This window comes from Mus caroli, unplaced genomic scaffold (genome assembly GCF_978045245.1).
Source record: "Mus caroli unplaced genomic scaffold, Mus_caroli_1 scaffold_11, whole genome shotgun sequence".
NCBI lineage: Eukaryota > Metazoa > Chordata > Mammalia > Rodentia > Muridae > Mus > Mus caroli.
The window spans coordinates 66,671,754-66,686,365 of NW_028227266.1; the positions used below are offsets into that span (position 1 = coordinate 66,671,754).

Here is a 14,612-nt window from a genome sequence, read left to right on the forward strand (position 1 = left end):
GTTCTCTGTCTTACAGTCAATCTTTGGAAGCTTTTCTGATCTTCCCCAGTTATTATATCCAGCTTTAAGTATGAAAATTCCGTCCATGTTTAACTCAGTGTCTTTCTTTCCTCAGGATGAGTGTGGTCAGTTTCCGTACGATGCGAACATCCAGATACACTGGGTGTCCTTCCTTGATGGGCGCCAGAGGGTTCTGCTTTTCACAGATGATGTTGCCTTGGTTTCCAAAGCACTCCAAGCTGAAGAAATGGAGCAGGCCGATCACGAAGTAGCCTTGTCGCTCCACAGCCTCGGGCTCTCTCTGGTTAACAATGAAAACAAGCAGGAAGTCTCATATGTTGGAATCACCAGGTATATACAAAGAGAGATAAGATGCAGAAGTCTTTAAAAAGCCCCAAGTTCACAATACCCATTTAGTGAGACTATATACAGATAGAATCATGTTCTCAATTTGACATATTTACTGAGTAACTGTTTGGACTGCCAGGTGATAGGTCCAGAGTCTCAGAGGACTCAGGGGCCTTCTGTGCCTTCACAGTATTCATGTCAGTTGGCAGGGAAGACAGTCCATCCGTCAGCCCTTCCCTCCCTTCCTCCCTCCCTCCTTCCCTCCCTCTTTTCTTTCTGTCCTCCTTCCCTCCCTCCTTTCTTTCTGTCCTTCTTCCTTTCCTCCTCTTTCCTTTTTTGTTTTAGAAAATGAGTTATAAAAACATTGAGAAAAACTGAAAATAGTATCTGCATCTGCAGTAGAAATAATTCATTTACGCAGTGGAATTTGGGGAAACTAGTATGCCTTGGGAGAAGCCACTAGAAATAAATTAGAAAAAAATGTTCATAAGGGAAGCAACACACACACACACACACACTGTAATGTGTATTTGTGGGTTCAGGAACACTGAGATGGGTCATTGAGGTTGATGTTTACAGACAATAGCATACTGCAAAGCACACTTCTAGGAGAGTTCATATTCCAATATCACACACAACATTGCAGGAACAGCATTTAGTGGAGTCAGGCCCTGGCAGCATCTGGGTTCCTTGTTACAGATCTCTGAGGGAAGGGGCAGGTTTCCCAAGTGAACAGCAGCTAAGTTCTCTGATACCCCAGCAGGCAGCCCGGAGAGTGTGGGAAAGGAAAGGTGTGGGCACTGGTAACTACAGGTACTGTGAAATGTCAGAGCCCTGTAAACTCACTCCCTAAGTGAGATATCTAACTGAGAGTTTGTAAGCTAGAAATTCGCTGTGCCTGCCAGCATGTGAGAAGGGAGAGTCCAGCCAATCCCTCCATACTTGAGCATCAGTTTCCTCTGGATTCTAAGTTTCGTGGTTAGTTATTATGTTATTTATTATTAGTTAGTTATTATGTCATTTATTATTAGCCATTATGGCTATTTAGAACTTTTGCAGCCAGTTAATTCCTCTGGTTCAGTTTCTACTGAGAAAACACTTGTATGGTTCTCTTGTCTGCTAATCACAGTGAGTTTGGTAAAAACTTATTTAGAGGACAGTTTTCCCACAACAGAACAATCTGTTTAGATGCCCTAAACATGAGGATGCTTTCCCAGGTTTCTTGGTTTTTATCAGGAAGAGCTGCTGGATTTATGCAACACATAGGAAACATCATTAGCTAAGTAAATTAAAATATTATAGATTCATATTTATTTTACAAACGGTTTTCTTTAATACACCTCAGTAAAGTATGAATGATAAGTCACAGTGAAACCACTGCCTGTTTATGTATAGCTTTTTTTATTTTTTTCCATAGTCTGACATTGAAGTGGGCCAGGACAGGAACTCACACAGGGCCAGACCCTGAAGGCAGGGGCTAATGCAGAGGCAGTGGAGGGGTGCTGCTTACTGGCTTGCTCAGCCTGCTTTCTTTCTTTCTTTTTTTTTTTTTTTAAGATTTATTTATTTATATGTAAGTACACTGTAGCTGTCTTCAGACACTCCAGAAGAGGGAGTCAGATCTCGTTAAGGATGGTTGGGAGCCACCATGTGGTTGCTGGGATTTGAACTCCAGACCTTTGGAAGAGCAGTTGGGTGCTCTTACTCACTGAGCCATCTCCCCAGCCCCCAGCTTTTGATTTCAAACCAAAGTGTTTAATATTGAAAAGATGGGGAACACCCAAATAACATTTTATGAGAAGTGAAGTTATATGAGGTTCACAGTGCATAGTCCAGGAGTGGTTGGGGCCACTATTTATTCTTGCACATGTATGAGGTTCACAGTGCGCAGCCCAGGAGTGGTTTATTTATTGTCACGCATGTGTAGCTGCTTTCTCGCTGCTGCTCTGTGCACTCAAATCACAATGAATATTGTCTTGCTATATTGCTTATTTATTTATTCTTACTCTGGATACCCATCATGTGAAAACAGGAAGAATGGGCTTTGAATGTCTCTCTTTGAGGGCATAGTAGAAACACATTATTTTTGATAAAGCATTAACTTATTGCATCGTGCAATTGTCGCTGTGCCAGAAGAATATGGAAGACACTGCCACTTCCAAACTAAGCGTGCATGCAGGTGAGCAGGGGCTGGAAAAGTTAGAAAGCTGTAAGACAGAATGTCTCACCACAACCCAAGTTTTCACAAAGATCACCATGAATGAGGCTATAGCCAAAGTCAGCTTCTGAGGGACTCCTTTGCTAAGTGTAGCAAGGAAAGCCTTTCGTAGATGATCCTGTCTGATTGCGGCAGCTAAAGAAATGTGTGCAGAGATGATAAATTACTTAAGCCCACTAGCGTTTCTGTGAGGACAGCTGTACATGGAGTTGAGGACATTCAGAACAACATCAGTCAGCTACAAAAGGCTGGCGACACAGATGGCTCTCCAGTCAGCTAGTGCTCCCTTGCACTCAATCATTGTGCATCTGAGAAGTCAGGGCAGAGCTTAAAATGAATGGTGAGAATATTTTCAAATGGGGAAGATAAATTCTCCATGGCTGAGCTGAAGTCTAAGATGCATTATGGCTGCGAGCACAATCTTAGTTGGTCAAGTTCATAGAATCTTGAAAGTATGAAGCACTTTACACCTTCTGTTCTTTGTATTATGTGTCGGCAGATGCTTGGTGGGAGATACTTGAATCTGTTGGGTGTTGTCGAACTCAGTCTATGCTTTAACCACCATCATTTCTGTGACTTGATGGCAGTAGAAGTTCATTGTCCTGTGTCTTACCACAGAGCAATTGAATGACGTAGCAATAGAAGCCTCTCACTGAACTCTTTAAATTCAGAGCCCTGAGTAAAATCTTTCTGAAGAAAATAGTCACCCCATGCACTGCTCTCGCACTCTTAACTAGAACTGGAATCCATTCTTGCTCAAGGAATTGGCCGTGTTTCTGTATGAACTTTAATTGAGAATTAGAAAGCCAGATGACAGTGCTTATATGCAAAATTTATGTTGCCACAAACTCAGTTTTAAGATAGGTAATGCTGAAATCATAAGCCATGTCAGACTCCGCCGAACTTAGTCTGTACAGGTCTGCTGACAGAGGATACTCAGAATCCCCAGAAGAACAACCTCTGAACAGAGACAACTATAACAAATCCAGAGATTACCAGATGGCGAGAGGTAAAGGTAAGAATCTTACTAACAGAAACCAAGACCACTCACCATCATCAGGACCCAGCACTCCCACTTCGCCCAGTCCAGGGCACCCCAACACACCTGAAAAACTAGACCTGGATTTAAAAGCATATCTCATGATGATGGTAGAGGACATCAAGAAGGACTTTAAAGAACTACAGGAGAACATGGCTAAAGAGTTACAAGTCCTTAAAGAAAAACAGGAAAACACAACCAAACTGGTAGAAGTCCTTAAAGAGAAACAGGAAAACACATCCAATCAGATGATGGAAATGAACAAAACCATACTAGACCTAAAAAGGGAAGTAGACACAATAAAGAAAACCCAAAATGAGGCAACACTGGAGATAGAAACCCTAGGAAAGAAATCTGGAACCATAGATGCAAGCATCAGCAACAGAATACAAGAGATGGAAGAGAGAATCTCAGGTGCAGAAGATTCCATAGAGAACATGGGCACAACAATCAAGGAAAATGGAAAATGCAAAAAGATCCTAACTCAAAACATCCAGGAAATACAGGACACAATGAGAAGACCAAACCTACGGATAATAGGAGTGGATGAGAATGAAGATTTTCAACTCAAAGGACCAGCAAACATCTTCAACAAAATTATAGAAGAAAACTTCCCAAATCTAAAGAAAGAGATGCCCATGAACATACAAGAAGCCTACAGAACTCCAAATAGGCTGGACCAGAAAAGAAATACCTCCCGACACATAATAATCAGAACAACAAATGCACTAAATAAAGATAGAATACTAAAAGCAGTAAGAGAAAAAGGCCAAGTAACATATAAAGGCAAGCCTATCAGAATTACACCAGATTTTTCACCAGAGACTATGAAAGCTAGAAGATCCTGGACAGATGTTATACAGACACTAAAAGAACACAAATTCCAGCCCAAGCTACTATACCCAGCCAAACTCTCAATTAACATAGATGGAGAAACCAAAGTATTCCACGACAAAGCCAGATTCACACATTATCTCTCCACGAATCCAGCCCTTCAAAGGATAATAACAGAAAAAAACCAATACAAGGACAGGAACCACGCCCTAGAAACAACAAGAAGGTAATCCCTCAACAAACCTAAAAGAAGACAGCCACAAGAACAGAATGCCAACTTTAACAACAAAAATAACAGGAAACAACAATTACTTTTCCTTAATATCTCTTAATATCAATGGACTCAACTCCCCGATAAAAAGACATAGACTAACAAACTGGCTACACAAACAAGACCCAACATTTTGCTGCTTACAAGAAACTCATCTCAGAGAAAAAGATAGACACTACCTCAGAATGAAAGGCTGGAAAACAATTTTCCAAGCAAATGGTCTGAAGAAACAAGCTGGAGTAGCCATTCTAATATCAGATAAGATTGACTTCCAACCCAAAGTCATCAAAAAAGACAGGGAGGGGCACTTCATACTCATCAAAGGTAAAATCCTCCAAGAGGAACTATCAATCCTGAATATCTATGCTCCAAATACAAAGGCAGCCTCATTCATTAAAGAAACTTTAGTAAATCTCAAAGCACACATTGCACCTCATACAATAATAGTGGGAGACTTCAACACACCACTTTCACCAATGGACAGATCATGGAAACAGAAACTAAACAGGGACACAGTGAAACTAACAGAAGTTATGGATCAAATGGATCTGGCAGATATCTACAGAACATTTTACCCTAAAACAAAAGGATACACCTTCTTCTCAGCACCTCATGGTACCTTCTCCAAAATTGACCACGTAATTGGGCACAAAACAGGACTCAACAGATACAAAAACATTGAAATTGTCCCATGCATCCTATCAGATCACCATGGACTAAGGCTGATCTTCAATAACAAAATAAATAATAGAAAGCCAACCTTCACGTGGAAACTGAACAACACTCTTCTCAATGATACCTTGGTCAAGGAAGGAATAAAGAAAGAAATTAAGGACTTTTTAGAGTTCAATGAAAATGAAGCCACAACATACCCAAACTTATGGGACGCAATGAAAGCATTTCTAAGAGGAAAACTCATAGCTCTGAGTGCCTCCAAAAGGAAACTAGAAAGAGCACACATTAGCAGCTTGACAACACACCTAAAAGCACTAGAACAAAAGGAAGCAAATTCACCCAAGAGGAGTAGACGGCAGGAAATAATCAAACTCAGGGGTGAAATCAACCAAGTGGAAACAAGAAAAACTATTCAAAGAATCAACCAATCAAGGAGCTGGTTCTTTGAGAAAATCAACAAGATAGATAAACCCTTAGCCAGACTCACTAGAGGGCACAGGGAAAGCATCCTAATTAACAAAATCAGAAATGAAAAAGGAGACATAACAACAGATCCTGAAGACATCCAAAACACCATCAGATCCTTCTACCAAAGGCTATACTCAACAAAACTGGAGAACCTGGATGAAATGGAGAAGTTCCTAGACAGATACCAGGTACCAAAGTTGAATCAAGATCAGGTTAATGATCTAAACAGCCCTATATCCCCCAAAGAAATAGAAGCAGTCATTAATAGTCTCCCAACCAAAAAAAGCCCAGGACCAGATGGGTTTAGTGCAGAGTTCTATCAGACCTTCAAAGAAGATCTAATCCCAGTTCTTCACAAACTATTCCACAAAATAGAAACAGAAGGTACTCTACCCAACTCATTCTATGAAGCCACAATTACTCTGATACCTAAACCACAAAAAGACCCAACAAAGATAGAAAACTTCAGACCAATATCCCTTATGAATATTGATGCAAAAATCCTCAATAAAATTCTTGCTAACCGAATCCAAGAACACATCAAAACAATCATCCATCCTGACCAAGTAGGTTTCATCCCAGGGATGCAGGGATGGTTCAATATACGGAAATCCATCAATGTAATCCAGTATATAAACAAACTCAAAGACAAAAACCACATGGTCATCTCGTTAGATGCGGAAAAAGCATTTGACAAGATCCAACACCCATTCATGATAAAAGTCTTGGAAAGATCAGGAATTCAAGGCCCATACCTAAACATGATAAAAGTAATCTACAGCAAACCAGTAGCCAACATCAAAGTAAATGGTGAGAAGCTTGAAGCAATCCCTCTAAAATCAGGGACTAGACAAGGCTGTCCACTTTCTCCATACCTATTCAACATTGTACTTGAAGTCCTAGCCAGAGCAATTCGACAACAAAAGGAGATCAAAGGGATACAAATTGGAAAAGATGAAGTCAAAATATCACTTTTTGCAGATGATATGATAGTATATATAAGTGACCCTAAAAATTCCACCAGAGAACTCCTAAGCCTGATAAACAGCTTCGGTGAAGTAGCTGGATATAAAATTAACTCAAACAAATCAATGGCCTTTCTCTACACAAAGAATAAACAGGCTGAGAAAGAAATTAGGGAAACAACACCCTTCTCAATAGTCACAAATAATATAAAATATCTTGGCGTGACTCTAACTAAGGAAGTGAAAGATCTGTATAATAACTTCAAGTCTCTGAAGAAAGAAATTATAGAAGATCTCAGAAGATGGAAAGATCTCCCATGCTCATGGATTGGCAGGATCAACATTGTAAAAATGGCTATCTTGCCAAAAGCAATCTACAGATTCAATGCAATCCCCATCAAAATTCCAAATGAATTCTTCAACGAATTAGAAAGTGCAATCTGCAAATTCATCTGGAATAACAAAAAACCTAGGATAGCAAAAACTCTTCTCAAGGATAAAAGAACCTCTGGTGGAATCACCATGCCGGACCTAAAGCTCTACTACAGAGCAATTGTGATAAAAACTGCATGGTACTGGTATAGTGACAGACAAATAGACCAATGGAATAGAATTGAAGACCCAGAAATGAACCCACACACCTACGGTCACTTGATCTTCGACAAGGGAGCTAAAAACATCCAGTGGAAGAAAGACAGCATTTTCAACAAATGGTGCTGGCACAACTGGTTGTTAACATGTAGAAGAATGCGAATCGATCCATTCCTATCTCCTTGTACTAAGGTCAAGTCTAAGTGGATCAAGGAACTTCACATAAAACCAGAGACACTGAAACTTATAGAGGAGAAAGTGGGGAAAAGCCTTGAAGATATGGGCACAGGGGAAAAATTCCTGAATAGAACAGTAATGGCTTGTGCTGTAAGATCGAGAATTGACAAGTGGGACCTCATGAAACTACAAAGCTTCTGCAAGGCTAAAGACACCATCAATAAGACAAAAAAACCACCAACAGATTGGGAAAGGATCTTCACCTATCCTAAATCAGATAAGGGACTAATATCCAATATATATAAAGAACTCAAGAAGGTGGACTCCAGAAAGTCAAATAACCCCATTAAAAATGGGGCTCAGAACTGAACAAAGAATTCTCGCCTGAGGAATACCGAATGGCAGAGAAACACCTGAAAAAATGTTCAACATCCTTAATCATCAGGGAAATGCAAATCAAAACAACCCTGAGATTCCACCTCACACCAGTCAGAATGGCTAAGATCAAAAATTCAGGTGACAGCAGTTGCTGGCGAGGATGTGGAGAAAGAGGAACACTCCTCCATTGTTGGTGGGATTGCAAGCTTGTACAACCACTCTGGAAATCAGTCTGGCGGTTCCTCAGAAAATTGGACATAGTACTACCGGAGGATCCAGCAATACCTCTCCTGGGCATATATCCAGAAGATGTCCCATTCGGTAAAAAGGACACATGTTCCACTATGTTCATAGCAGCCCTATTTATAATAGCCAGAAGCTGGAAAGAACCCAGATGTCCCTCAACAGAGGAATGGATACAGAAATTATGGTACATTTACACAATGGAGTACTACTCAGCTATTAAAAAGAATGAATTTATGAAATTCCTAGCCAAATGGATGGACCTGGAGGGCATCATCTTGAGTGAAGTAACACAATCACAAAAGAACTCACACAATATGTATTCACTGATAAGTGGATATTAGCCCAAAACTTAGGATACCCAAGATTTAAGATACAATTTGCTAAACGCATGAAACTCAAGAAGAATGAAGACCAAAGTGTGGACACTGTGCACCTTCTCAGAATTGGGAACAAAACACCCAGGGAAGGAGTTACAGAGACAAAGTTCGTAGCGGTGATGAAAGGATGGACCATTTAGAGACTGCCGTATCCAGGGATCCATCCCATAATCAACTTCTAAACGCTGACACCATTGCATACACTAGCAAGATTTTGCTGAAAGGACCCAAATATAGCTGTCTCTTGTGAGACGATGCTGGGGCCTAGCAAACACAGGAGTGGATGTTCACAGTCAGCTATTGGATGTATCACAGGGCTCCCAATGGAGAAGCTAGAGTAAGTACCCAAGGAGCTAAAGGGATCTGCAACCCTATTGTTGGAACAACATGATGTACTAACTAGAACCCTGGAGCTCTTGTCTCTAGCTGCATATGTATCGAAAGATGGCCTAGTCAGCCATCAATGGAAAGAGAGGCCCATTGGACTTGCAAACTTTATATGCCCCAATATAGGGGAATGCCAGGGCCAAAAGAATGGGAATGGGTGGATAGGGAAGTGGGGGGGCGCTATGGGGGACTTTTGGGATAGCATTGGAAACGTAATTGAGGAAAATATGTAATAAAAATATTAAAAAAAAATAAAAATAAAAAAAAAAGAATTTTATAAACCCCTCAGGGGTAGTAAATAAAATAAAAATAAAATAGATGCAGTGTTCTCATAGATTGATGTCAGTACTTGGCAGCAAATGTCTATAATGATGTTATAAAATAGTTGTTATAAATCAGCACAAATATAGGGCTGGAGTAGATGTTGAGAGTATGTGCTGCTATTGTAGAGACTCTGAAGTAGAGTCTCAAAATAAGCACCCATGTTGGGTGACTCAGAAAAAACTCTTATGTTTCTGATGCCCTCCTTTGGCCTCCATGAGCACTACATGCAAGGACACACACGCGCACAAATCTTCATTTTTAAAATTCCACTTGAAAAATTCACACCTGATTTTGAGAATCAGGAACAATAACTATGTAAAATATTGGCTTATTCACAAGAATTTTTTAAATAGACATCTTTAGTTTTTTTAATATTTTAAATTTCTTATTTAAAAATTTTATGGAAGCTTTATTTTTCTTCCCTTGACATGGTCAATGTATAATCTCTGAGGTCCTGGTACAAAAACAGTCATGTGCATGCTGGATGCCAGTGTGCTGCCATGAGCGATATTTCCCCTAGCTTTATTCCTCATGCTCCCTCGAAGGCAGGTGAAATTGGCTGTTCTAAAAGGATCTCTGGCATCAATGTAATTTTCACAGGATGTTGATATCTAGATAAACAGGAAATTCAGCAGCAGTTCTGTGAAAATATATACTCATAGCTTAATTTCCTTTGTGAATTATTTTAGCTCAGGTGTTGTTTGGGAGATGAAGCCAAAACAGAAATGGAAGCCGTTTAGTCAGAAGCAGATAATGTCTCTGGAACAGTCCTATCAGAAGCATCTTGCATCACCAGACCGAGGCTGGATTAAGCTGGACAGTAATTTTGAGGTATGGCTTGTGGTTTTACAGTTTTATAGGTACTTTGGTCTAGATAGTGGTGAGTAAAGTTTTAATGTCCCATGGATAGAAACTAACTTAAAAGTGAGTACACCTGTATTTATTGGAGAGATTGCCTAAGTACTTAATTCAAACATAGTTACAAAACTACCTTTGTCTTTTTTCTGTGTTAATTGATTGTTCTTCCTGCTGATCAGTTCTATGGAACTTGTTTTCAGTAAGCTTATGGGGACATTATGACTGTTGAAACCTTTTTTGTATTTTGAGTAACACCTTCTTCACATTGATGAATATAGATCTTGAGATTGCATATTTCATGGATAGAAGATGCACATAAGCCTTGCTCTGTTATTTCATCCAGTGTGAATGTTGCTGGAAGCGGGTAGACATCTACAAAGAAAGGTGTGCTCTCCGTGGCCACACAGAGTGAAAACACAGTCTTCTTGGCTTCAAGGAGACTCCAGAGGCTTCCCTGCATATTCTGCTGTAGGCCTGAGCTTTGGCTGCTCTTGTTTTTGCTGTCTGAGGGCAGGGTTTGCACAAACCCCAGGTCCTGTGCCTTCCTACACCCATCAGTGTTCGTGGGCTGGACGATAATGTTTATGCCATTAAGTAATACAAAACCAAAACCATTTGCCTGAGGATTACCTGGAATTGGGCTGGAGAGATGGCTCAGCAGTTAAGATCACTGGCTGCTCTCGCAGAGCACTGAGGTTTGATTCCCACCACCCAATGGCAGCTAACAATGTCCATTAACTCCAGTTTCAGGGCATTTAGTGCCCTCTTCTGGCCTTATAGGCACTTCATGCAGTGGCATGCATACACATGCAGGCAAAACACTCATACATATAATGTAAAAAGAAAATAAGTAAAATCTATAAAATGAGTGGTCTGGAATTCTGTATTACTATTAATTTTTTCTATAAAGCATTTTAAGTATAATTTCAGAATTCCAGTTTCCTAATAAGTGTTAGAAAGACAGTGCTTCTGCTTGCACAGGCTAGAGGTGCATATTACCCAAAAAGCCCTTCTGGTTGGTGCAGCGACTTGTTCATTTAGTGTCTGAACTTGGGAGGCTGGAGCGGGAGGGTTGCTGTGAGTTTGAGGACAGCCTAGGCTATAGAGTGAGTCCAGTCTCAAAGGAGACAGAATAAAGTGAGTGGCCTTGATGAGACAGGGACATGGCCATGTTGTGCTCACTCGATGCAAGGTCATGAGTGTGATGTTTTAAATGCCATTAAATAGCTGCTGGTGACACCAGCTCATCACAAAAGTGCTTTTGTTTCTTACAGGTCAATTTTGACAAAGTGCCGATGGAAATGCGCCTCCCTATCCGGTGCCCTATTAAACGGGACTTCTTATCAGGGATTCAGGTTGAGTTTAAGCAGTCTCCTCACCAGAGAAGCCTAAGGGCCCGGTTGTATTGGCTCCAGGTAACTAAGTAGGTCTGTGTGACCTCTTAGGAAAATATGAAAGTGAGACCTAATTTACTCTGTGATTTGTGTTAAATTATTATGTTCTGGGGTGCAGCTTGAAAAGAGTATGAGAGTATGTGTAGTGTGCAGAAGGCCTTGGTCCAGTCCTCAAAAATAAGTTGTTATATATATATGTGTGTGTGTGTTAGAATAGCATATATATATATATATATAAAACTATTTGTGTGTCTGTGTGTTCACTGTCCTAATCCAAGGCACTACATGCTATTAAGAGTGTCAGTGTGACCACTGGCCTGCCAAGGGTGCTTTCTTACACTATTGCATTGTTATTAAATGCTCCTTTCAGTTTGCCATGAGAGTCCTAATTAATATTTTTCTGTCATTCTTCATGGCAAAGAGCAGGACTTTATTGGGCCGAGTTTGGGGGTGATTGCTTGCTAGTCCTCCCTCTCCGCCCTCCCTCCCCTCTTCTCCCACCTCCCTTCATTGTCTTTCCACCTCTACCCTGTTTTATTTAGAATACTCTTTGTCCTTCCTACTTTTTCCAATTTTATGTTCACTTGCTACTTTCATTTTATTTGAGTCTGCCGAATCAGACGGTCACATTCCAGTGTGCAGAAGAAGTCTGCTGCACACAGTCCGTGCCTCATGGGGCACATAACGTTTTGTCATAAAGTGAAGCTGCTAATGGCACCTCCTGTGCATGCAGGTGCTGAGTTATTGTCTACAGCCGAGTGTTTATGTTGGAATTATTCTAACCTGACCAGATGGTTTGTGCTTCCAGGTCGACAATCAGTTACCAGGCACAATGTTCCCAGTTGTATTTCATCCTGTGGCTCCTCCTAAGTCCATTGCTTTGGATTCAGGTAAAGAAGAAAATGTCGACACACTCTTCATTCAACGTTAGAGGCTCTCCGTCTGACGAGTGCAAAGGCTGACTTTGTTCTCCTCTGTTGCGTTTCTTTTAGAGCCCAAACCTTTCATCGATGTGAGTGTAATTACGAGGTTCAATGAGTACAGCAAAGTCTTGCAGTTCAAGTGAGTAGAGGTCACTACTCTACAGTAGTGTTTGGCTCCAGGCATAGAAACAAGGGTCAATTTTGAAAATTAATTTGTTGTTTGTTTGTTTGTTTGTTTGGGAGTGGCTTCTGTACAAAATCTCTTTTCCCAACCAGTATATTAATCTAAACTATTGGGCTGGTGAACTTTTAAATACTTAAACGTATTTTAAAGTTGTCTGTATGTACTTGGCAATTCAGAATTATTTTAATCATCTCTAACGCCAATTAGAATATAAGTATACAGATCCATGAGCTGTGTTCTTTAAAGCAGGCACCTTGAACTTTAAGAATCAGATGATGTATGCTATGTTTTCTAATTTATCACCTCTCCTGTGACGTGATAAATGTGGGCCTTTGGGGCTCTCAGTGTGATAAGTGCTAATACAGCAGCATTACTTTAGTTGTGGTTTTCTCTGTAATAAATAAGTCTCACAATGGCAAGATGTTGCTGAAAGGACCCTGATATAGCTGTCTCTTGTGAGGCTATGCCGGGGCCTAGCAAACACAGAAGTGGATGCTCACAGTCAGCTATTGGATGGATCACAGGGCCCCCAATGGAGGAGCTAGAGAAAGTACCCAAGGAGCTGAAGGGATCTGCAACCCTATAGGAGGAACAACAATATGAACTAACCAGTACCCCGGAGCTCTTGACTCTAGCTGCATATGTATCAAAAGATGGCCTAGTCAGCCATCAGTGGAAAGAGAGGCCCATTGGTCTTGCAAACTTTATATGACTCAGTACAGGGGAATGCCAGGGCCAAGAAGTGGGAAGGGGGGGAGGAAAGTGGGTGGAGGGTTTGGGGGACTTTTGGGGTAGCATTGGAAATGTAAATGAAGAAAATACCTAATTAATAAAAAAATAAGTCTCAGCTCAAGGAGGTTTCAATCTTATTAGAATAATGTTAAGACACAAAGAAGAACTGTAGCTTTTGGGTGAAAAAAAATCACTTATGACCATTTTTGTTGTTGTTGTTTTGCATTTTCTTGTTTGTTTGTCCTGGCTGTCCTCAAACTAACAGAGATATGCCTGTCCTTGCCTTCTGAGTACTGGGCTCAAATAATGTGCACCACTACTCCTAGCTGAAAACATATATATATATGTATATATATATACTCTCGCACAGGTATTTTATGGTCCTCATCCAGGAAATGGCCTTAAAGGTTGATCAGGGCTTCCTTGGAGCTGTTATTGCACTGTTTACTCCCACAACTGATCCCGAGGCTGAAAGAAAACGGGTAACAATATTTATTTCTTGAGCCAAACATAAAGAAAAAATTAGCCATTTTTGAACTAATTCTTGGAGTGAGGGAAAAAAAATTAACCATTTAATTTTTTTTGCAGACAAAGTTAATCCAACAAGATATTGATGCTCTCAACACAGAGTTGATGGAGTCTTCAATGACTGATATGTCAATCCTGAGTTTCTTTGAACATTTCCACATTTCCCCTGTTAAGGTTTGTTTTTAGAAGGTAGAGTGTGATTGCCTCTGAGCTTTCTGAGGGTCTGCAAACCAGTGTAGCTTCATTTGTTACATCAGGTATTTGGTGAGGTTTCATTTGACTAATGGTGACAATTAAGACAGTCCTCTGTGACATATGTGCAGCCATAATTCCCACAGAGGACCCACCAGAGCATGTTCTCCAGTGCTGAATTAATCACCCCTGTGCTCAGGAAGAAGCTGACAGCAGTGTTTCTTAATTAAGCGTGGAGCACTCACCAGTGTTTAATGTTTGGGTTGCACTTTGTAGCAGCCACTGCTGTCTAAACAGAGCTGCGATGGGCGCCCTCCCCGGCACGGGAAAGCACTGAAGTGGGTGTTATGCTGTTGACACGGTGCTTTTGCTCCTTCGGAGTGTGATCGTAACTAAGAGGGTGGAAAATTGAATACCTTTCACTTCCCTGCCTTCGTACTTTGTGAACCCATTTCCTCCCCCCCCCCCCACACACACTTTGTTGTTCTTTTCAGCTCATACAG

At 40.7% G+C, this 14,612-nt stretch overlaps 1 protein-coding gene across 3 annotated transcripts in view; it reads left to right on the forward strand.

Annotated features, from left to right (window-relative positions):
• Window positions 1-14,612, forward strand: part of Vps13c (vacuolar protein sorting 13 homolog C) — a 160,150-nt gene that overhangs the window by 119,699 nt on the left and 25,839 nt on the right. For all 3 annotated transcript variants that reach the window (XM_029482031.2, XM_021171411.3, XM_029482032.2), the window contains 7 exons: window positions 116-351; window positions 9,988-10,129; window positions 11,431-11,571; window positions 12,359-12,440; window positions 12,543-12,612; window positions 13,760-13,871; window positions 13,978-14,091. In XM_029482031.2, the coding sequence (XP_029337891.1) occupies window positions 116-351; window positions 9,988-10,129; window positions 11,431-11,571; window positions 12,359-12,440; window positions 12,543-12,612; window positions 13,760-13,871; window positions 13,978-14,091 (897 nt within the window). The remainder of the gene's footprint in view (window positions 1-115; window positions 352-9,987; window positions 10,130-11,430; window positions 11,572-12,358; window positions 12,441-12,542; window positions 12,613-13,759; window positions 13,872-13,977; window positions 14,092-14,612) is intronic.